Here is a 24,286-nt window from a genome sequence, read left to right as displayed (position 1 = left end):
TTATCAATAGTTGTCTCCGTATGGCGTAGTGACACATAAACAGTCTGATTCTGCATAAAATATAGACCAAGGCTGTGTTTTCAGGGTGAAAAATATGTATTTTTAAAATTCTGATAAAAAAAAAAAAAAAACTCCTGACAACGACAATATTTTTGCATTATTAGGAGCGCACACACCATTAAAGGTCCATTTAAACACTCTGATCAATTAATTTTCTGAGCCCGTTTTTTTTTACAAAATTTCATCAGTTTTGCTTTTGCTCCGCTTTCAAGATGGCGCCGTCCATGTTTATCTTTTATTTTTTTAACTAAACGAAACCGAAAGTCACTCAGCACTACTGCGCACGCGTAAAGCTCTTATACGCCCTCTGGTGTCGAAATGATGCAACTGACTCAAGGCAAAACTATTCTGCGCCATTAAACTCTAGATTTACTACAATAGCATTGAGTTGAACGGTGTTAATTAAATGCGCATTATGTAACATTTCTGGTTACGATGTTATAAACTCTTAATTCAGTAATATCTGATTCATGTTATTTCCCCATCACAAAGATACTTGGGATTTTTGTTTTGTTTGCTTCACACATGTTTAACACACAAACCCTTCTCTCAAACAGAAAATACTCTGCTCCACTTTGTGATGTTATGCAGTAATATACAAAATGCTGTATTACTGCCTTGCTTTATTTAATTTTTTTTTTTACTCTGTACACCTTCCAATCTTTACAAAACAAAAAGTTAAAAAGTAGCAGTTAACTTGAAAACTACCCCTTCATGACATCACAAGGTTAAACAGAGGACTTTGAGCCTTGGATGTAATGACATTTTTGAGTAATCCTTTTATTACTATACATGTGTGAATGAAACAAAACTACTCCAGCTGTGTTTTTGAGGATGTAACAGCATTGGAACATGGCTTAAGGCTCTCAAGAGTCAATTTTGCAACAGGGGACTCTTACGGTGTGTTTATCCATGGTGATAAATACTGTGGAACATTCTGGTCAAAACGATAATCTTTCCATGAAGTCATGATGATGATGATGATGGCAGATACTCCACCAGAAAGTTATAGTGCACCTTTACACAGATACTTAGAAACAAGTCAACTAAACTCTGGAACTATCTTTCATGTTTTGTTCAGCCATGCATTTTCACCCAAACACAAGTGATACTAAACTTTAAAGTACAAAACTTTTAATTTGTGTGTGACAAACAGTTACAGTTTTAAAATAGATGCCAGCTTGTCGGCATTTCAACATTTATACAAATATTTAAAAGACACAAAACTAAACAAAAAAAAAAAAACACACATAAGCATTAGTTCTGACAGCGCAGTGGTAGTCTGGACTTTTGTGGTGTGATAGAAGACACGCTCTCTGCTCCTTTGGGCCGGGCTGGGACCTTGGACTCTTTTCGACTGCCTTTCTTTTTCTGAAACAAAGTTAAAAAAAAAAAGTGCTATTACTAAACATTAAACATTTTAAAGTGGACATATTATGCAAAATGGACTTTCATTTAACCATGTTACAAGCTGTATTTTGATCAGAAAGCCTGTAGTCGACTAAAGGCATTAGCCGATCAATTAGTCGACTAAAAGGGGGGTGGAAATGGCTCTCAAAACTATTACAAATCTCTGTATCTGACCCACACTGCACTCACAAGACTACAGCTGCAGGGGGAGTTCATGCAAAAAGTATTTATGCAGAAAAAAGTACTTAGAAACAATGTACAATATTTACATGTAAAAAGGCAGATTAAACTCTTTATTTAATACCAAAAATACCAAAACCTCAACTAACTCACTCACTTCTCCTTTCCAGATAAATCCTCATGATCTAAATAAAATGATTAGTCAACTAATACAAATTTTGGTCATCCAAGATTCTAAGATGCCATCAACCGATTCATCAGATTAAAAAAAGCCTTAATGGCCCACAGCTCTAGTGCCCATAACAATTATATGAAAAATTAAGACTGTCATACACTTTGGTTAAAAAAAAAGATGCATAAATGATGGGAAAAATGAAGCATAGCTTCAAAACATGGCTCAAGCTTAAGAGGATGTGCCAAATGAAACCTCAAAATTAACTGTAACAAGGAAGTCATGTAACCTAAGTCTGAGGATTGTCTGACATTTAAAAATGCCACAAGTGACTGACGTAAAATGTTTCAATTATAACGATGAGAAACTTAAGGTTTCCTACCAGTATGTGTAAACTTGTTTAAAAGGAAACATATGTAGCCTGCACTCTTAAAGGAACCACAATCACAACTGAACCCGTGTCACCAGATCTTTTTAACCTGCAGACAGAGGACATTTACATGACACCATGCCTCATCTGAAAGTTCAGAACCTCCAGAATTCACTCACTGAGCTGCAGGGGCTGCACTAGCACTGAGTCATGATTGTCTGCAGATACTGGAGTTTAGATAGAGACCATTCAGTTGGTTCAAACCTAAAATGACTCCCTCTGATCTGGATTTCACCATTGAAACTGGCAATCCAAATGAGAGTAATGTCAGGCTCATTATAAAAGACAAATAGGACATGGCGATTCTTTTTGTAATTAAGAATAAGTCAGCATTACAATTGCTATCAGTAAAAGCTATACATGATTTGGACATATTTACCTCATATCTGGGAACAGTTATGAGGTGAAAATGTTCAAACCTTTATCTTTATGTCACATAAAGAAAGTTAGGTCAGGTTTATGAAATCCAGTCCTTTTAATGCATAAAGAACATAAAGTTTTAGATGCCAGTAGACGACAGCCTCATCGCAGCACAAAGTAATGGCTGTAACAATGGCTTCATGGTGCATACCTTAAAGAAGGGAACCCGTTTGCTCTCATTGAAGACAAGGTTCTCATCGATGAAGGACGGCTCAGTGGCCAGGCTTTCATTACACGTACTGGGCTCATCCTCCAGAGAGTCCTGAAAATTAAATGTAATTTTGTATTGGTGATCCTTATTTTTATTTAAATATTTATACAAGTAGTGGTGAGCAGGAGAGTTGACAGAAGGGGACAAAGGGGTCTGTTGTCCCAGGCTCCACGGACTTAGGGACCTAGTATTGGAATTCTTACTATTTATATTAGACGGACAATTTACACCCAAGAAAAGCATTCATTCAACAAAGTAAAGATGTTGTCATTTTTATTTGTCTACGCACAACTATTGCAATTTAGTCAATGACCGAGACTGGACTTAACAAAACTTGATTACATTATGGTTGCTAGGTAACAGTTACGGAATTACCTCTGTCACAGCTGCTGCCAGTGTCCAACCAGGAAGTAAAATTATCAACTTCATCAAAATTTAAAAAGATAATGATCTTAACCATGTTTCATTGAAATTAGCAGTCTAGTCTGTCATATGCACTTTTATTTTTCTATCTAATGTGGACATCTTTGTTGCAGCGTATACACCATGATGTGAAGTAGTGCTTTTACCTGGTCAACCTGGCTCTGAGCATCTTCCTCATCTTCTTCCTCCTCTTCCTCCTCCAGAGCAGTCTTAAGTGACTCCTGCTCCTTCCTGAGGCTCTCCAGCAACTCAGAGCGGCTCCGGCCCTTTACCAGGTGTCGAGGGTACACAAAATCCCGCCGTTGAGGGGTGGCACCTGGGGGACACAGGCCAGACGTGTGGAGACTTGGGGAGAGAAGGAAAGAGCTGCAATTCTAAGAAAAATGCTCGATACTGATGTTGATACCATTGGTATAATGGAACGCTTTTTAGACAGTAATGCAATTTTGAACCCTCAATTATTAGCAGTATATTCAAGATTATGTGGTCTTATACCAGTTATTCTGATCAAAGTACATCAAAGTATAAAACTGGAATGGACCAATTTTGTCCAATTGGTGCAATTTTAATTCAGCTTTCAAAAAGGTTGAATTTTGTGGCAATCTTTGTCCATTTGACAGATAACAGAATTCATTGTATTACCATTATATTTATGCAGCTGTCTGAAAAATTACTTTTTAAATCTTTACTTTCAGCTCACTCCACTCACTCTGATCACATTGGGAGCAGAACACTACTGTGCATGGCTGATGGGCCAGATGTAAATAGCCATTAAAGGCTAAACTAATGACGCTAAGCTCTGCCCATTCGCTCAAATCAGCAGTCATCTTCAAACCCCAAGGCTTGCTTGGCACCTGCCTGCAACATTGTGATCACTAGAAATATATGAGAACATTTTTTATTCATACGTTAAAGACACTGTACCCGATTTCACTTTCCTAAAATATCCTAGCATCCTAAATATGTGTGGTTTAGTTCATAAGCACATTTTACAACTTTTGCTGTCAAGCTACTGCCAACAACTAGCATGCCAATAGTGTACTTTTTGGTTCTGGATACAGACAGCACACTGCTATTTTGGATATTTATTACAAGAAGAAAAATGATGAAGTAACAAGATAAACCAGTGTTTGGGCAGAATTCAAAGTCTCACCAGTGGGGACATCCTGCTGCAGCTCTTCCTGTAGGAAGGCCCTGACCAGCTGCTCACTGCTCTCCGCATGCTTGTGAAGTTCAGCCTGCTGCAGCCCCACGGCCTCACAGTCCTGGGACGTCTGCCTCTGGAGGGCCTGGAGGGAGCTGTTCACCTGCTGTGTGTGAGCCGAGAGCTGCTCCGCTGAGGTGCCATGCAGGTCTGAGCACAAGGCCTCCAGACTCTAGCAGAAGAAAGATGAATGATTACATGCTGAGGAATCAGGAAAGGGATTATTTTAATTAGATGTTATACTAATGTGAGGTCATACTTCCAGAAAGGGGGCAGGGGACAGTTTTCCCATTTGATTATGTAGTTTTATCAAGATATCCAAAAGCTAAATTCACAACTGTTGAACTTGATTATTCCTATTAGTGACTAGACCTAAACACAAGTAGTGTGGATCAATATAGTGAAAGGAGATATTAAAACATGGGTGTTGTAGACTTTTTACAGATTTTAAATTTCATTCACTTTTGTGCAATACTTGAACCTCAGTCATATTTTTGATTATCCTATTGCAGTAATAGTACAGTTTGACTGACGTTAACATTTTACAATCAAAAGACTGGATAAAATTTAATTTTACACTAAAAATAGTTGCCTCATAGTTGATTTAAAAAAACAAACAAAAACCTGTCCCTTTACCTGCTGTAGACCAAGGACCTCTGTGGAAACACTGCCCAGAAGAGTGAGTCGTTCCTGGGCTTTAGTCTCAGCATGTTCCTTTGTTTTGAAGGTCCACTGGAGGTCTCTCTCCACCAGACCTGCACAAGAAACATGGACAATAAGGTCAAGGTATGCGCTCAATGCTGCAGAAGGCACCTCGTCAGGATTGCTCGAAGGAAACCCATCCAGACACAGGAAGAACATGCAAACTCCACACAGAAAGGTCCGGCGACACAGGAACCCAACCCAGAACCTTCCTGCTGGGAGGCATAAGTGCTAGCCACTTAGCCACTGTTTGACTCTGGCAAAGAAAGACGAGATGCACTTTTTATGTCATACTTTTTACTTATTATTTTTACTTGTTATAAAAAAAATTATTATTATTTCATGGTAGGTCATGCAAGTTCAAAATACAGTTTGTAAACATTTCGCTGTAGATTAGGAAAAGTCAGACCAGTTCACGCATTGCTGTATTATTCTTACCAGAGACGGAGGTGTGAACGTGGGCACAGCTGGCCATCATCTCCTCCAGCGTGTGGTGCTTCTCGTCTGCGTTGTTTCGGAGCGAGGAGGCCAAAGAGGAAGAGGTGGAGGAGAGGAGCTCCGCCTGCGAGTTTACCTGCTGCTCTGCTGACTGGCAACCACTGCAGATGAGACATGTTATGGCATCATCATGGAGTTTGTAATTTTAATTAAAGTATAAGTAGTATCTATTCAAGTATTGCAACATTCATTTAAATTGAGTAAACTGGGCTGGAATTTAATCTTTTAGTGAGATTCTTTTTGTAAAAAATCACTTGAGGAAAAAAAGAAAGGGCTTCCAACTTACACAGCCTCCATGCCTAGAATCTATATAAAGCCCAAACTACAGGGATCACATTAACTTTTTTGCAAAGCACATGGACCAGTATAGCTGCAAATGATATCCACACTTTTAAGAGTACAGCAGTCCCTCTCTGTAACGCGGTTCACCTTTTATGGCCTCGCTGTTTTGCAGATTTTTTTAGTGCAACTTTGCATGCTTTTTTACAGCTTATGAACATGCATTGTGTTCTGCGTCCTGATTGGCTAAGGGACTGTAGACCATTGTCAATCAGCCTCCTCCGTGCCGTGTCTCCTGTACAGTACAGAATGTGTTCAGCCAAATTTATATACCGGTAAATGTTTGATCAACACTACAGCGGAGCGGCACCAGGACAAAAAGGCATGGTCAGAGGAACTGCAAAATACACGTGACTTACTATTAATTAAACAAGAGAAACGTGAGAAAATGTTAATGCCTTTCTGAAAAAAGTGTATAAAGTGTGTGGTGAGGGGTTTTACAGCCTTAAAACATATCTAATAATTAAATTAATTAAATTATAAAAAGTTGACGACTTCATAGATTTCGCCTATGGCGGGTTATTTTTAGAACACAACCCCCGCGATATACGAGGGACCACTGTATCTGTTACAAGTCTTACAGTTCAGTAGGGGTCAGTATTCAGTATGGGCTAAACAACTGACAAAAGATGAAACTTTACTTAAACACACACTGGGAAACAAGACTGGGGACATCTGATGAAAATCTCATCTATTGCACTGATTTTTAGACTCCATTTATGTTGACATTCTATATATACTTTGATTATGTAGAACAGTGAACTGTATAGACCAGATCTGGATATTCTTAACATTAAAACTGTCACAAATGGTAAGTCTGATTGAGTGATTGTGCTGTACTTCTGTCCATTTATTAAAAAGGTCCTATATTATGCAAAATTGACACTTGTGAAGATGAGGTGAGTTTTAATCCAGTTAGAATCTTACAAGCATACCTGGAATTGAACATGTGAGCAGGTGGAACAGAGCATTTTGAGCTTTGTGTTTTGTTTTATTCAGATGTCATGTGGTAATATAGGAAGTGCTCCATTGTGTTTGTAAACTCCATACACCTTTACTGAAATTATCCAAATGATTCTAGTTAAGAGTGACAGTGCCATGGCTGAACAGAAGGTAAATGGCAGCTGTTAATGTGAAACCTACTGCTTCATGACATCGCACATGTTCAGAGCTCAAAATACTCTGTTCCACCTTGTGAATGAAACAAAACAACGGCAAGTATGTTTTTGATGTGGAAACAACATTGTAACAGATCAGAAAATAGTGCAATATAGGCAACACCATATTGCCGCTGCAGTATATAGACTGGGGGCGCACTGACCTGCTGATGTTGTCCTGTAGGCTCTGCAGAGGTCTGTGCAGATCTCTGGAGGCAGAGCACAGCTGGCTCAGGTCCTGCTCAGTCTCGAGGCTCAGCAGGTTCAGCTGGTCTTGCAGGCACTGGATGGTCTGCCTCATACTCTGCAGAAGCACACAAAACACAGCATTTTAAAAGAGACTAAAAATACTGTCAGAATATAGTCTTTTTAATGCATAAAAGTACCATAAAATCATGTATTTGGTCAATTTGTTTAGGTTACCCAGACCAACATTTTGAATAAGTACTAAACGTTTGCCTGGGAAATGAAAAACAACTGGAAGTCAGTTGAGATTTATTTTTAGATCAAGAATGACCACAACCTTTTAGACAAAAGCCTTAGAGGTCCCTTGCATTTCAGCAAAATATGTCTTGCCCCAGTACAGATGTTTTGTATAAGCAGTTCCTGAGGTCAAAATAAATGTGTTGTCTGCATCTATTATTATGAATTTTATTGTTCAATAATCAGGAAGTGCGCAGTTAGCATGCTAAATGGCAAATATTATTATTATTATCATCATCATCATCATCATCGTCAACAACAACTTTGGATCATTACAAACCAGTTAAAAAAGGAACTACTTGATTTTTGAAGAAAATGTAAAAAAAATTAAGTATTGGTGTTAATGAGCCCCATACCGTCTGGTGCCTCGCCTGAGCTTGTGTGATCTGCTGCTCCAGTTTATGGTGGTCTGCCTGCAGACTGCTCAGACCCTGAATCGTGCTTTCCCTCAGCTTTGACAGGTCCCCAACCAGAGCGCTGAAGAACACACCCATCTCCTTCATGGCTTCTACCTGTAATGTAACGAATAACAACTGTATAAAACACAAAATTTTGGCAACACTTTTGTATTAAATAAAAGTTTAAACTGCCTTCAAAACACCTTTCTTGTGTGTAAATTGTCAATGCATTTTGTATTTCACCTTGTTGAAGATAAAGGCAGAGGTGCTCGGTTTTAGAATTTACCACTACTCCCTGTATTTTTATACTTTCTTTACACAAACTGATGCCACTTAAATAATGTAAAACTATGATAAATAGTTACCACAGGTACTAACCTACCAAACCAAGTCATAATTAGAAAAACATGTAAACCTGTCATGCACTTTAAAGAGGAGGCATTATACTTCTAAATATTATGTGTTAGCATAATTTACTTTCACTACATGGCATTGGATATATACTAGCAATTGTCTACAATTTCAATAACTTTAAAAATGATTGTTGTGGGACCATTGCTCTAACCAAACATCTGTAGAGACTATAAACTGGAGAATTTATGCCAGCTCAGACCAAGTTCTGTCATGTCCTTAGGCACACACCACTTTCATACTAGGTAAAGTGGGTGGAGGATTTTGTGTAGATTGGCAGCCTCACTTCTGTCAATCTGCCCCAGGGCAGCTGTGGCTACAACAGTAGCTTACCACCACCAAGTGTGGAGTGAATGAACACATGAAGAAAAGAGCCACAAGAGTATTTGTAGTGAGACCTTGTCAGCCAGTTCCCTTTGCGCCTCCACAGTGCTCCTCAGGGCGCCTCCCAGCTCTTTCACAGCACACAGACTCAACAGAGTGCGGGTCACCAGGGCCTCCTCCATGTCCTGCTGATGCTCCTCCTGCACACACACCACTTCAGTCAGTATGTATACAAATACACACTCTGTAAATTCAACTGATTGTTTTCTTTTGACAGTACAAATTGTCCCTGAATCTATTCTGCAGTTGGCTGTGTGCACAGTAGCACCATAGCCAGCTCACTGTCTCAAAGCTAATACTAACTTTTATTAAAAAGCATAAAATAAACACAATAAAATAAAAAATATATTTACAGCATAAAAATATATTTACAGCATATTTACTGCTTTTTTGTTTTTAGATGGTGTCCTTTAAAGAAGTATTCAAATTTGTTTACAATTGTCACAATTCACTGTAACTTGTAAATATTTACTTTAGTGCAAATTAGCAAAACTCAGAAAAACAACTGCGTAGGAAGTAGTGATACTAGCAGTGAGGTTGCTGGGTTCTGTTGTGCTGAGCCAGTTTTTTCTTTACACTGATACATTTCAATGCATATTTGAGAATTTTTCCCACAAAACAGAATTTATGGTTGCAACAGAAACAAACATGATTTTATATTGGTTTTATAGTTGGTATCTAAAGATTTAGCAAAGTAATATAATAACTTGGTGTCATTATGGGTGACTTATCTTCTAAAACGGTTTAATTATGACACCACAGTCTCACCAGCAGCTGTAGGAGGCCGTCCCTGTCGCGTGTGCTCAGACTCTGGTTCTCCTTCACTCTGTCTCTGCAGCGGCTCACTCCCTCAGACACCACAGAACTCACTCCACTCACAAACTTCTCCACTGTGGACAGAGAGCTGTGGAGAGCTGCCTCGTTCATCTGCACCACACCATCTAAGGATGCAGAGCAAAGGTCACACACTGGGTCAGGACTCACTGGGGCTACGATGACCCAGTGCTAGGGCTGAACGATTTGGGAAAGATATCCAACATCAATTGTTCTGAGAAGTATTGCAATTGGATTTGAGATTAGTTTTGAGATTGATGCTTTAATAAGGATTCGGTTTAAAGTTCATATTTTAAATGTGTCCAGAAGAATTAACAAATGACTAGATCTGTACAAACATGTTCTAAACTGACAATACAAGAATCACATTTCAGATTACAAGGTTAGCATTTTTTTATGCAGAATAAGACTGTAATTTCCTCCTCAAATAACTAAACTGCAGTCCTTGTCAATTGCGTTTTCGATTAAGTTTAGGTTAACCACTGAGCCAGTGGGTAGGGCTGCAAGATTAGAGCCGTCTCCTCCAGTTCAAACCCATCACCTGCCAGTGCATATAGTGATTAGGCAGGATGGCCCAGATTCTAACCAGGCTATTGTGAGAGTGTTGGAAGAGTCCATGCTTTGTAGGCTCTGCTACTATATCAGTTGCCCAGGAAAATAGTAATGTGCAAAGAACCAGATGAGTAGAGGGCTGGAGTAGAGAAGGGCAAAGCGAGGCTGGTGGAAACTGGAATTTTGACTAAAAAAAAAATACTTCTACACCTGACATGACTATCTAGGCAATAAAATTATACCAAATTTGGGTTCTTTAAGAATGCATTAAATCTCAGAATACAGACCAACCCATTAATAACCCAGTCTCTTTTGTAAAATTCACTAAATAAGAGAACAGCACATACCGATGGTCTGGGAGTAACTGCTGAGCATGTCTTGGTGCTTGGAGCCCTGCAGCTGTATACTCTGCTGGATCTGGCTAAAGGCACCCTCCATCCTCTGGGCAAAGCTCTGCTGGATCTGCTGGTTGTGCTGCTCCACCTGGGAACAACAAGCACACGAGTGATCACAATACTCATGTGCACTAAGGACTGTGTCCTGATCAAGACCTACTGATACTGACTGCAAATTATCAGACGTCCTCCACCCAGGATCCATTAGCATAACCTGCCCTCTAATGTGATGGGCTAGTTTCAGTGTTATGATAGTGATGCACTGAAACTGCAAATCTGTCTTCAGGAACCATGCATGGCACTTCAATAGAAAAAAAATGCAAATATATAATGGGAGTGATGTTTGCATCAGTCGTTCCCAAAGTGGGGAACTTAAAATGCTAACAGTGGTTCAGCATCTGTTCAGTGTTTGAAAAAACATTATATTGGCAGGGTGGGTGCCCAAATTATGTCATCAAAACAAATGTTTTTACCAAATGCATTCCACTGCCAAATTAAAATTAAAACATAATTCTAGTCCATATTTTGGCCACTACTGCTTTTATTCAGAGGCACACCATAAATAACTATTGGGCCAGAACTCCAGAATTCATCATTGCAAATTAAGGCCTCAATATGAAACCAAACTAAGATCATTTACTTAAAATGCAAACTTTCAAAAATGTTTAGAAGCCATTTAATTGTTAAACAATGTTAAATCCATGGAAACTAAATGCAAAAGAAAAATGACAGTTTTAAATCTGTTTTAGAGACCTATATTTTTCTCCTTCACAAATTGTACTGCTTTGGCCAAACGTCCGCCAAACAAGTAAACTTCAGGGAAACACTGCTGTTTGTGTATTTGTGGATCTTTACCTTCTTCTTCCTGTCCAGCTTGTCATGGAGTCCCGACACATCACTGGTGCTGACGTCAACAGTGTTCAGCAACTGAGCCAATACAAAACCAAGTCAGACTATACCAGTGGTACGACATTTTTAGGAGGAGTTAAAAAAAAAAAAAAAAAAAAGTGAGAACCAGCCATCAAAAAAGGGAAGGAACCGAAAAATCCTCCATGCCCTCAGAATGTTAAAAGATAATGACAAGAAAGATTAAAAAGGTCATATGAATTGAAACTGATCATTTTGCTCTTGTCATGTGAAAGTAGGCACAAAGAACAAACTAGTGTAAATACAACAGGATTTTACATCTTTACATTCACCTGGCAGAACAAATATTACAAAACACTGGTTTATGTGGATTTAAATAGCACAAATATTTGTTCATATTTTTCATGCTGTGTACCATCTGTATCTTTGACAAATCTACTCTGTATAGCCTCTAATAATAAGGGTTCAAGATGTTCTTAGTATCCATTCATAAAAGAACAAAGAAAACTGATATAAATTAGGGTTGCAGCTAATTATTACATATTTGATATTTTGATTTAATAATGCCACACTCTGTCTGGTATAAAAGGTCTTTAGAGTCTATTTTATGCAATGAAATGCAATTTTTTTTAAGTGAGTGTTTTATATTCAACTAGTCACGATTACATTAATCATTGCAGCCCTTTCATAAACAGTGAGTACCTCTCCGGCGGTATTGTAGAGGGACTCATGTGCCACAGTGAGCTCCGAACACACAAACTCCTCCTGGGACAGCTTCTCTTTGGTCTGCTCCAGGTCTCTGCTCGTCTCCTTCAGTCTGGCATACAGTTATATAAATCAGACCCGCACAACTGTTTTGGGGCTGTAGTATAAAGTGGGCTTCTGTACCTCTGTTGCTTCTCTTCCAAGTCTACAGTGCACTGCTCCAGTCTGCTCTTACTGTCCACAAACAGCTCGGTGATCTGCACAGAAGAAGAGAATGGTTTATTTTAAAGGGCTCATATTATGCTATTGTCTGATCTACGTTATCATGTTATTTCCTCATCACAAACAAACATGTGAATTAAACAAAGCACAACTCCAGGTCTAACACAGAAACCCTGCATATTCAGGCCAATTTTTTTCTCAAACAGAAAACACTGTTCCACCTTGTGATGTCATGTGGTAATACAGGAAGTGCTCCACTGTGTTTTTAAACTATACACCTTCACTAGAATCATTTGGATGATTACATCCCATGAACTGCCATTCTGTACTGAAGTAAAGGTAAAAAGTTGTCTGTTAACTTGAAAACTACTGCTTCATCAGGAACAGGGCATTTTGATCTCCACTGATCATTAGTACAGACATTAAGGTTGCCAAAAATCTGAATAGCAAAAATCTAATACTAATCGATAATAAAACCAATATAAAAAAAAGATACTCCAGTATGTATACATCACATTTACAGGAAAAATGTGTGCTTTCCCGAGCAGTTTTAGTGTCATTTTGAGGTTTATCAGGACAATCAAAAAACCTCATGGTAGCAAATAAAATACTGTTATTTTGTGTTGCAATTTTTTTGTAACAGAATGTAATTTTCATGTTTTATCTTCATTATGGCGTTATAATCAGTATCGAGTGAATTTCTTTTATCGTAACGTAATTTTAGTATCGTAACAACACCAACAGGAATGTAACCCACCTTCTTGATCTCGTCCTCCATGGCAGCGATCTTGTCCGTGTACTCTGTGATCTGCTCCTCATGAGAGTTGATCTGGCCCACCATGCTCCTGGACACGGATATTATTCTCAACATCTGACCTCATAAAAACAGCTTTAAAACACAGGTGAAGTCATGTGACCTACTCGTAGTTCTCGGCAGACAGGTAAACTCCGTTCTTGTCCCGAGTGGCTGCCAGGTCTCTCTTCAGCCTCTCAATCTCCTCTGTGTACTCCTATAGAGATGTAAACATGGCAACAAAAATGATGAAACTAGTATAAATAGAACAGGATTTTACACATTTACATTCAACCAGCAGAACAAATATTACAAAACACTGATTTAGGTAGATTTAAAAAGCATTTGTTCATATTTTGAATGCAGTATACTGTATTCTGACGAACCATTAGTTGCCCCTCTGCTCTTTATGAATAGATACGCCTATAAAAGATGTTTAAAATAAAATGAAAAGGTGGGCAGAGTAGCTAAAAATTGTACTCAAGAGTCATGTTACTTCAAAATAATATTACTCAAATAGAAGTATAAAGTAGTGGACATTACTCAATTAAAAGTAAAAAAGTACTTGACTAAAACTAAACTAAATCATATCTGAAGGAGCAGCGAAAGAACCACAAATGTTCCAATCATTTCATATTGTCAACATAAAGCTCAAGTCACTTGGAGACTTACTCAGTGGGTGAGTAACCAAAATTTTAACTCTAGAGTACTGTTACACTGTATAATATATTAGTCAATCAGGAGTAAAAAAAAAAAAAAATGCTGCTAGAAAAGTACTCTAAAAATGTCTTTAAAGTTACTCAAGTAAATGTAACAGTACTACCCTAGTCTGCTCTTTAGTAGAACTTGTCATACTAGCTTTTAAAAAAGGGACACTATGAAACTTTTCATTATCCATTATTCTCCAATGCTGTGGACCAGAAATCTAAAAAGCAGTAAGAATACCATTAAACAATAACTTTAGTAAATAGCTATAATAGAATAAATGTAAGATAGATTGGTGTAATGCCATGCTGTGGAACATTACAAGCACAATTAATAACTTCTCTGTGGATACAAGCAGGTGACATCACCCTCCACCATGAAAGTACACCTTAAATTTTATAAAATACTTGATGCTATGAATGTGATTTTCTTTAATAGACATGTGACAGATGGAGCAGATATTGCTGTACCTTGATGAGAGTTCTCTTGGTGAGTTTCTGGTTGACCTCAGGTTTGTTCATGATGTTCTTGGCTCTGCTGGCGTACTCCAGTGTGCTCAGAGTTTCCTATACAAAACAGTAACATTCATTAGTCATTTTGCCAATACCACGATGCAGATTGTTTTTAGGAGCACACACCTCCATGTTGCTTGAGGAGGGAGAGACAGTGGCTATGATGGAAGTCTTTGTTCGTCCTCCCAGAGAATCTTGCAGTATCCTGGTCAGCTTCGACTCTCTGGTGTTCAAAAAACAAAAACAAAAAACACTTGAACTGTTTACCTTTTAAAAATTCATGAAACTTAAAACAATAAAAAAGCCTGTTGGAAAGCCTGTTGCAGAGCTGCTCAATTATGGAAATACAGAAATAGGTGTTTTAAAAGTATTTTAGTCTAAACATAGAAAGGTACCATGAACAGCTTTCAAGGAAACATGTACATGCACATTAAACACACCTAAAAAGTTAATAATCTCAATTCCACTATTTTTGTAATCAAGTAGAGCAATAATCATTATTGCAATTTAAAATGATAAACCAGTGACCCAGGGCTGTGCAATTAATTGTATTTAAAGAGGTTCTACATTACACAGAATGGATTAATGTGAGCATTAGGCTACGTTATAATGTTGTTACTTCATCAAAAATATACCTGGAGTTGTGTTTTGTTTCATTCACAGATATTCAGGTAACTCTTTATTATTAGTCTGTCTGCATCTCCAAAGCTCAGTGTGTTCTGTTCCACCTTGTGATGTCATGCAGTGGTAATTTAAATTGACAGATCCTTTTTTCTTTAGTTCAGCAGAGATTGGAGTTTAAAAACACAGTAGATTACGGCATTATCACATGACATCACAAGGTGGAACTCAGTGTTTTCCATTTGAGAGAAGAACTTAAAGTTGTTTTGTTTCATTCACATGTTACAAGAGAAAAAACATGCAGGATTTGGTATGTTTTTGACGAGGAAAAAACATTATAATAGATCAGAAAATAGCGTAAGATGGGCCCTTTAATGTACTCTTTATTAACCAAAAGTTGAAATGTATTGTAAAAGTATTATAAGAACCACATGACTACAGGTGACACTATGGCAGTCCCTGTACCTGTATGGGATGTGTGGCCTCTTCTCCACCAGAGCAGTGATGACCCTGCCCAGAGTGAGCAGAGACTGGTTTATGTTCCCCGCCTCACGAGCGCGTTTGTCTACCGCTCCAGAACGCCCGATGTTCTCACTGCCTGCAAGATCCACCTACGAAACAATTATAAACATACAAGCGTTGACGATATGACCAAACAGTGCAATCCTTAATTTGCTTTAATTTTCATAATGATAATGTATTAAGCTACTGGAAAGTCTGATTTCATAAAACTGGTTAATGTGAACTAAAACAGCCTGATCAACCTTCATATAAGTAATTCAAAAAACACTTAATATTATAGATTTACTTCTAACTCTTTTACTACTTTACTAATTACAAATTTTCACTTCTAAATTGGCCACGATAAGGTTTTTTTTTATCTCTGATTATATTGATGCTCAGTGCACAGCAACACACTAGCTAGCTTTCTGCGTCTCAAACACTTAAGCCAACTTTTACTAAGAGCGTAACATATGAAGTGAACAATGTATTAAAATGTATTAAAGATTCCTAGATTGTTTTTAAATGTGTAATATTTCAGTTTGAGGTGTTTCATATTCATTATGCCTCAAAATTAGCATTAGCATTAAGGCAGACATGTCTCTTTCTAAACACAGAACTGTTTTCTGGTGAAGTATTCATTTTATTTGTGTAATGTTTATCATGTTGTCAGTGACATCCACCCACAGCTCCCTGTCCACTGTTTGACCTTTACATTTTTATTCATTTCAGTGTGACTCTGATACTTCACATACAACTGGGCAGGAAGTAGTGATGCCAACAATGAGGTTGCCGGGTGCTGTTGAGCACAGAGCCTATATGACCTGAATGACACTAAATGCCAATATAAAAACATGACAGATTGGGTATTTTTCAACTTTTTCAAAATTCATTCAAATGATTTAGTCATAAAAATGACTTTTCCAACATTTGTCAGGTCAAAAATGACTGACCAGATTGAGCTTGCCGATCTTCACCAATTCCTCTCCATCCAGTGTGATCTCCTTCATGTGGATGGTGACGGAAAACACTGAATGGGAACGACTTAAGAAAAACAGCAAAAAGACAATAATTTAATACAACTGTAAGCTATACTCCAAATGAGAAATCACCAAACACAGGAAGCACAGGACATGGCCATTGTACACAGCTGTTACCTGGAGTATGCGTTCATGAGTGTGGAGGCAGTCTTCCTCTTGGCTGCTCCTCTCTCCAGAATCTGATAAACCTCGTCTTTATTGTGCACTGTGATCTCCTCCAGGCCCTTGACCACCACACCGCGCTGTAGTTACAAAAGAAACAAGGCTGCTACATTAGATTACTGTGCTAGTCCACTGATCTGAAGGTTGGTGGTTTGAATCCCGCTCCCAATGTAAACATCATTGGTTGCACAGGCAGATCCAGTGATCCACAGGTTGGTCTGCGTGTGTGTGTGTGTGTATGGGTGAGTGGTTCTTTGATGTAAAGCGCTATATAAAAATTTGACTAACTGACCATTTGACCATACATTTTGTTTAGCATTCCATTTGTAGTTGGGTCTTCCAGCATGGTCCCACCTAATCTTTACAGCAGCCTATTTTCATACTAAAAATGAAAAAGATGCACTATGCAAATTTTCTGACAATTGGTCAGCAACTTATTTACATTATTGCTTTGAGATTAATGTTATACTGTGAAACACTGCAGGCATTCACCTTGCCATCAATTTGTTTTTTTGCATTACAATAAGTTTGAAATGAATTAAAACGGCCTGCATCTGATTTTTCCATGCATTTGAGCAAAATGTGTCTTTCCTCAGTACAGATATATCATAAGCAGCTCTTGTGGTCTAAATGAGTCCACTGGGTACTGTCTCCATCCAATTATAAAGTATTTTATTGTCCAAGAATCAGGAGGAGCACATTAGCATGCTAGTCATTCTTAGAGGCAAGAGCGCAGTTTTGCTGAGTGTTGTGAAAAGCACTTCTAAACTCATTGAAGTGAATAAATAGGATGCTCAGAATGCGTAAGGTAAGTGAAATTGTTAAAAACGTTACAAAAAAAAAAAAAAAAACAAAAAAAAAAAAAAAACAACAACACAGAACTACCATGATTCATTTTAAAGACAGTAAAAATCAGGTACAGGTCCTTTAATTCCAACTAAATAATTTACATTTCTTGCACTTATGGATGAACTACAGTGTTGCAACAGTGGATCTACGTGTTAATTAATGGATATAGGACTTGTCCAATCATTTCTACTACATCCCAACACAGACCTTGTTGCGTGGGTCATCAAACAGCTGCAGCCTCTCGTTGACGTCGTCCCCGGGGCTGAGCAGATCAAACAGCTCTTCGTTGTAGATCTCCAGCAGAGAAACTTTGACTGAAAACTCTGTGCCGTTCTCCGACAGCTTCTCAAAGATCTGGTGCAGCGTTCTGGGGATGATACCGGCCAGAGGGTCCTGAGGAAAGAAGAAAGGGGGGAAAAAATTGCATCTAACTTGGCAATACTTATATGGGCGACAGTGGCTCTGTGGTTAGAGCTTTTGGTCCCCCCCAACCCGAAGGTTTTTACATTACTGTCTGCTACTAAAATGCTCACTTTTCTTTTTTAGTTCATAGAATTGTGGTCATAGAAATACTAAAATTTGTACCAAAAACTAGTCGTTAATAATCATACATGAATAAACCTTCAAATGAGGTATTATTATAGGGTTGTCAAGTTTTGAAAATCGGATACTAATTGATACTTAAACTAGTATTGATATATATATAAAAAAAAAAAAGTCTCATTCACTGGACAAAAATGAACCTCTCCTGAATATCTTTAGAATGATCTTGAGCTGTATCAGAACAAGTATAAGACACTTAGACTAGTATACACCCCTGGAACCACTATGGAACCTACCTGGATGAATGAGGGATTACACAGATATAAGGCCAGATGATAATATAAAAGAAAGTACTACAATGCAATGTTGAAAATCACATTATGTTGCCTAAATAAAGTGTTTTTATTACTATTGTGCTATAACAATTGGTATTGAGTCTGTTCCTTAGTATCGAAATAGAGTTTGAAAATAATTTCTCAATGGACTACTAGTGTGTTTGATTTTTTTCAGGGCACAATATAATCGTGTTGTCGCTATATTATTTCAAAGATGCAAGTAAAGATATAATCAAGTCCATCAAGTGGCTCATTGATGCATATTGAATAAAACTTTACTGGCACATTTTGTAAGAAAGGATCTAGAAATTTTTTTTAAAAAAAAATCACATTATAGACCTTCTTACCTCTTCCCAGGTAAACTGTCCATCAGGGCTCCGTTCTCCCTCCATAGTAAAAGTCTTCCCTGTACCAGTCTGACCATATCTGGACACACAGCCAAATTAATTTAAGTAATAGACTTTCAAAAGAGAAAGAATCAGTGTAAAAGCAACTTACGCAAACACAGTGCAGTTATATCCCATAATAACCTCGTCCAGGATGGGACAGACCACACTGCGGTAAACGTCGATCTGCTTGGCGGCTGGGGGGAACACCTAAAGGAGAAATATCAAATAATAAGACAAGGGTGGCAGATGCATAGCCATTCTGTTTGACGTGCTAAGCTATAGGGGTACACAGTATTAAACTAAAGTAATATCAGCAAAGACAGTATTCATTTAGCATTGTTTCTGCAAAAACTTACCTGGAGCTGTTTCGTTTTATTCACACATGTTTAACACACAAACCCTGCATATTTAGGCTGAGCTCTTCTCTCAAACAGAAAACCCTTTTCCACCTTGTGATGTCATCTGGTAGTACAGGATGTGCTCCACTGTTTTTAAACTCTACACCTTCACTACAATCATTTTGATGATTTCAGACCTGGAATTGCACATCTTTACTGAGCGATAGGTAGCCGTTAACTTTAAAACTTCCGCTTCATGACATCACAAGGTGGAACAAAGCATTTTGAGCTTTGGAGATGTAGACAGACTAATAATAAAAGGTTATTCAAACACGTGTGAATGAAACAAAACACAACTCAAGGTACGTTTTTGAGGAGGTAACAACATTATAACATGTCTTAAGGCTCACAATGGTTAATTTTGTGTAATATAGGCTCTTTAAAGATCCCAAAATAAAACTTGTGACATGGATGTTTAACACGCTGATGATTTTCTTTACGTAGTTTATGTTTAGCCTAGGTTTTTGGTATAGTCTTATAGTTTTCATTATGGCAAGAAAATTATGCAATGCTGTCAATGCAAAACATTTTTAAGTAGGCTGTATTCACAGATGTCGATGGGGGAAGTAACAGAAGTGGTAGCCATTTGCAGTCGCCATAAAACAGGGGTGCCAAAACTTTTTTCACCGAGGGCCATATCTTGAAAAATATTCTTCAACACAAAGGGCCAGTGGTCAATACAGGGGATAATTCAGATGGTTGTATTTAATATAATTTTGACTTCACTTTAAATAAGGCTTGAAATATTAATATCAGGTCTGTATGACAATGCTGTGATGTTATTTAGGTTATATTGGTAGGATTACTCAAATTTTCCGTAAAAAACCCCCAAAACAAACTACTATTACTACTACCGCAAATACTTCTAATGCTATTATTTCTGCTACTGCTGCTACTAGAGCAAAAGCAGCTGCTGGGACTTTTTAGACACTTGGGATTAAAATATTGTTTCATTTTGATTTTAAATGTAAAATGATGCACTCACGTTTACTTGATTATGATCAATTGGGCCAGTTCAACTGATGGCCTGAGGGCCAATAAAAACTGGTCTGGAGGCTGCATTTGGCCCCCGGGCCATAGTTTGGACACCCCTGTCATAAACCAATCAAGCTGCATGTGGAAGGAGGTGAAATATCTTGCTCAAGTACACAACAGTAGTATAAACTACCACCAAAGCAACAATCACTCCAATAATGAAAAATGATGGGTTTTATAATAGCTGAAGAAGGTTACCATGTCAAAGGTGTAGGTCTTCCTGGACGCCTTGTCATTGGGGCCTCCTGTCCTCACCACCACCTCCCGTCTGCTCTGGTCACAGTCAATCACACTGTGCGAGCACTTGCGCTCCACTGTGTTAAATGGCCTGGGAACAATTTGCACATTAGATTTCATACACCAGGCTGAGAACATTGTAGCTCAGTTGGAGCTAGGTCTGTCACCAAAACACATTTTGAAGAACAAATTTTTATTAAAGAAAATATGGACAATAAACGATAATATTCAATCAAATTCATGCCACTGACAATTGGACTGGAAAAATTGTTCCATCAAACACATACTGAACAATGAAATCGATATAGTATTTATGGTTACAGTTGTCAGAATTCTTAAGAAATTTTTACAATTTTGTGACAAGGCACTTGTACTACACATTCACTGGAAAAAAGCACTTGCTCAGAGCTACAACCATTTTTATTTTATTATAATATACAATTTAAAAAGTATAATAGGTACTTTTTTGTTTTTTAAAGGGCTCATATTATGCCATTTTCTGATCTTGTATAATGTTGTTTACATATCAAACACACCTGGAGTTGTGTTTTGTTTCATTCACACATGTTTAACACACAACCCATGCATATTTAGGCTGAGTTTTTCTCTCTATTAGAAAACTCTGTTCCACGTTAACCTGAAAACTACCGCTTCGTGATATCACATAGTGGAACAGAGCATTTTGAGCTTTGGAGATGTAGACAGACTAATAAATGGTTACTCAAACATGTGTGAATGAAACAAAACACAACTCTAGGTACGTTTTCAAAGAGGTCACAACATTATAACATGGCTTAAAGCTCAGAGTCAGTTTCTTTTAAAGCTACCAATGTTTAATTGACAAATAGTGACTAGTCAACTACATTTTGGTCATCGCAATCATAATCTGAGCTATACAGATACAAAAAGGCCTTTTATACGTCAATGGCATTATTAAATCAAAATATCACAAAAGAATAACCAATTTCTGATACTCTACATGAATACATCTTGTTTGTAAATATTCTCTAGATTAGAAACACTCAGTCACCTAATTTCAACCTGTATTTGGGGGGTAATGCAAGTTAAAATTCAAAGTGTACACTAGAAATCACTCGCCTTGCTTGCAGACTGACTACTAAAATATTTCCATCCATCCATCCATTTTCTTCCGCTTATCCGGAGCCGGGTCGCGGGGGCAGCAGTCTAAGCAGGGACTCCCAGACTTCCCTCACCCCGGACACGTCCTCCAGCTCCTCCGGTGGGACCCCAAGGCGTTCCCAGGCCAGCCGAGAGACATAGTCCCTCCAGCGTGTCCTGGGTCTTCCCCGGGGCCTCCTCCCGGTGGGACATGCCCAAAACACCTCCCTAGGGAGGCGTCCAGGAGGCATCCTGAGCAGATGCCCGAGCCACCTCAACTGGTTCCTCTCAACGTGTAGGAGCAGCGGCTCTACTCCGAGCTCCTCCCGTGTGACCGAGCTCCTCACCCTATCCCTAAGGGTGCGCCCGGCCACTCTGCGGAGGAAACCCATTTCAGCCGCTTGTATCCGCGATCTTGTCCTTTCGGTCATTACCCAGAGCTCATGACCATAGGTGAGGGTAGGAGCGTAGATTGACCGGTAAATAGAGAGCTTCGCCTCCCGGCTCAGCTCCTTCTTTACCACAACGGACCGATACAGCGACCGCATCACTGCAGACGCTGCACCGATCCGCCTGTCAATCTCCCGCTCCATCCTTCCCTCACTCGTGAACAAGACCCCGAGATACTTGAACTCCTCCACTTGGGGCAGAGACTCACCACCCACCCGGAGAGAGCAAACCACCTTTTTCCGGTCGAGAACCATGGCCTCGGATTTGGAGGAGCTGATTCTCATCCCAGCCGCTTCACACTCGGCTGCAAACCGCCCCAGTGCCTGCTGCAGGTCCTGGCTCGAAGAAGCCATCAGGACAACATCATCCGCAAAATATTCAATCACTAAAATATTTGTTGCAGCTTAATTTTGAAAATGATGTGGGGTTTTTTGCAAGTTCCCCTTTACCTACTCAAAATGACTGCTACATTCAACAAAGTAGCTGAGTAGTTTCTCTGATGGTAGAGCAAATCATTGTAGTGAGATGTAGTCAGGTGTTATGTTAAGCATGCTACATCAAAATAGTACCATTGAAACATTCATTTATTTTATTCAATCTAGCACCTAAATGATGACATATTACATAACCTTGAACAAGATCAAAAGAAGAATAACTATTTCCAATCATGCAACTTATATGTTATAACATTGAGAAAAAGGATGCTGATGGAAGAAATGCAAAGGTAGGGTAGTACAGACCACAATGACAGATGAATACAATCAAAAGGTTGCCAGATCCTAAAGGCAATTTTTTACATTTCAGCACACAGATTACAATCCCTTGCAACAAATAAGAGTAGGAACCCAAATATCTGACTCCCTCAGTGGGATAAAGCGCAACCATCATTGAATTCAGTCCATATTTTAGTAACAATTTTAGTTCGTACCTGCATCTGACCACCACTTGAATATTCCTGCCTTTTTCATCTCGTTTCACCCCGGTCCCGTTGTTTGAAGCCATCGCTGCAGAGACAGGTTTATCTCTGCAAAAAGATCCTAAAAGTACGACAACATACAAGGAATTAGCATATCAAAGCTTGCTTCTCATCTAGCTAATGTTAGAAGTTTTCCTTGACTGCTTATAAATATGAACATATAAGGTACAAGTAGCGATTAGCATTTAAACACTGCATATTTGTTTTACACTACATAAATAAAGAGAAAGCCAAGCGAACCAACGCGGGATCTAGCAAAACAAGCAATACGTAACGTTATTTACCAGATAATGTAATCTCCCGTTGTTTTATTAGAAGTAAAATAAATCCCAGTAATTCCGATGGGTGTCTTCCGTAAGCAAAAAGTATCCGATCTCAGCCAAACCCCGTGGCGCACTAACCTCGCTGAGTAAAAATGTCCAAATATTCAAACTGTACTTTTAAATTTGGTGCGCCCAATGGCATACGAGTAACGGAAAAAACAAAGGTCGCCATTGGCCAAGTTTAGTCACGTGACAATCCGAGCGCGCAGCATCTCGGGAAATATTGACTAGCTTAGCCGCTAACAGCTAGCTAAAACATAACAAAATGAACATGAATACTCAACAAATTTTTGTCGTAAGCTTCAAGCAGATAATTATATATATTTTCTTAATTTCGTTTACTGTTTTTTGTTGTGAAAATGTATTAAGTTGCACAAAAACGAACATAAGCAGGGACCAGAGGTAGCATTTGTATTGTTGAATTACCACTAGATGGCGACATTCCTCCGCTGTTATGGATCTATAATGATTTCTGGCTTTACAGTTTAATTTAGTTTAACTACGGCAATATTTGATTGAAATTGTATTAACATTATATTTACAACTTTTACAACTATATACAAGTAAATTAAAATATTTTAGTTGTTGTGAAGGTAGGTATAAATCAATTTAGCATTTTTAGCATATCATAAACCTTGCAAGATCTGGCTACAACTTTCTCTTCGTAGCCTCTTGGTAATATTGTGTTATTATGTGCAATTCTGAAGCTCCCTCAAGCATGTCATTTGTTATATGCCAAATGACCAAAATGTCTTTCTACGTCTTAGTTTTGGGGTCTTCCTAAAATGGATTGGTCAGTGTACGAGAGACTAAAGCTTTATGTTGACAATATGAAATGATT

The 24,286-nt window shown here is 38.4% G+C and overlaps 1 protein-coding gene across 1 annotated transcript; it reads right to left on the bottom strand.

Moving 5' to 3' along the window:
• Window positions 1-1,177: 1,177 nt before the first annotated feature.
• kif11 (kinesin family member 11) lies at window positions 1,178-23,551 on the bottom strand. The gene is made up of 27 exons (XM_033979943.2): window positions 23,407-23,551; window positions 23,075-23,183; window positions 20,539-20,668; window positions 19,017-19,114; window positions 18,866-18,944; window positions 17,848-18,033; window positions 16,747-16,871; window positions 16,543-16,633; window positions 15,554-15,699; window positions 14,594-14,690; window positions 14,426-14,521; window positions 13,379-13,467; window positions 13,215-13,302; window positions 12,419-12,492; window positions 12,233-12,347; window positions 11,519-11,590; window positions 10,616-10,751; window positions 9,651-9,823; window positions 8,897-9,022; window positions 8,046-8,201; window positions 7,371-7,510; window positions 5,651-5,811; window positions 5,147-5,265; window positions 4,460-4,682; window positions 3,453-3,622; window positions 2,824-2,934; window positions 1,178-1,431 (listed from the first exon to the last, which is right to left on the bottom strand). Exons 2-27 carry the CDS (start codon window positions 23,146-23,148, stop codon window positions 1,318-1,320), a joined length of 3,189 nt encoding a protein of 1,062 aa, XP_033835834.1. The 5' UTR covers window positions 23,149-23,183; window positions 23,407-23,551; the 3' UTR covers window positions 1,178-1,317.
• Window positions 23,552-24,286: the final 735 nt, after the last annotated feature.

The sequence above is a fragment of the Periophthalmus magnuspinnatus genome, chromosome 15 (genome assembly GCF_009829125.3).
Source record: "Periophthalmus magnuspinnatus isolate fPerMag1 chromosome 15, fPerMag1.2.pri, whole genome shotgun sequence".
NCBI lineage: Eukaryota > Metazoa > Chordata > Actinopteri > Gobiiformes > Gobiidae > Periophthalmus > Periophthalmus magnuspinnatus.
This window is presented reverse-complemented; position numbering and strand designations above follow the sequence as displayed.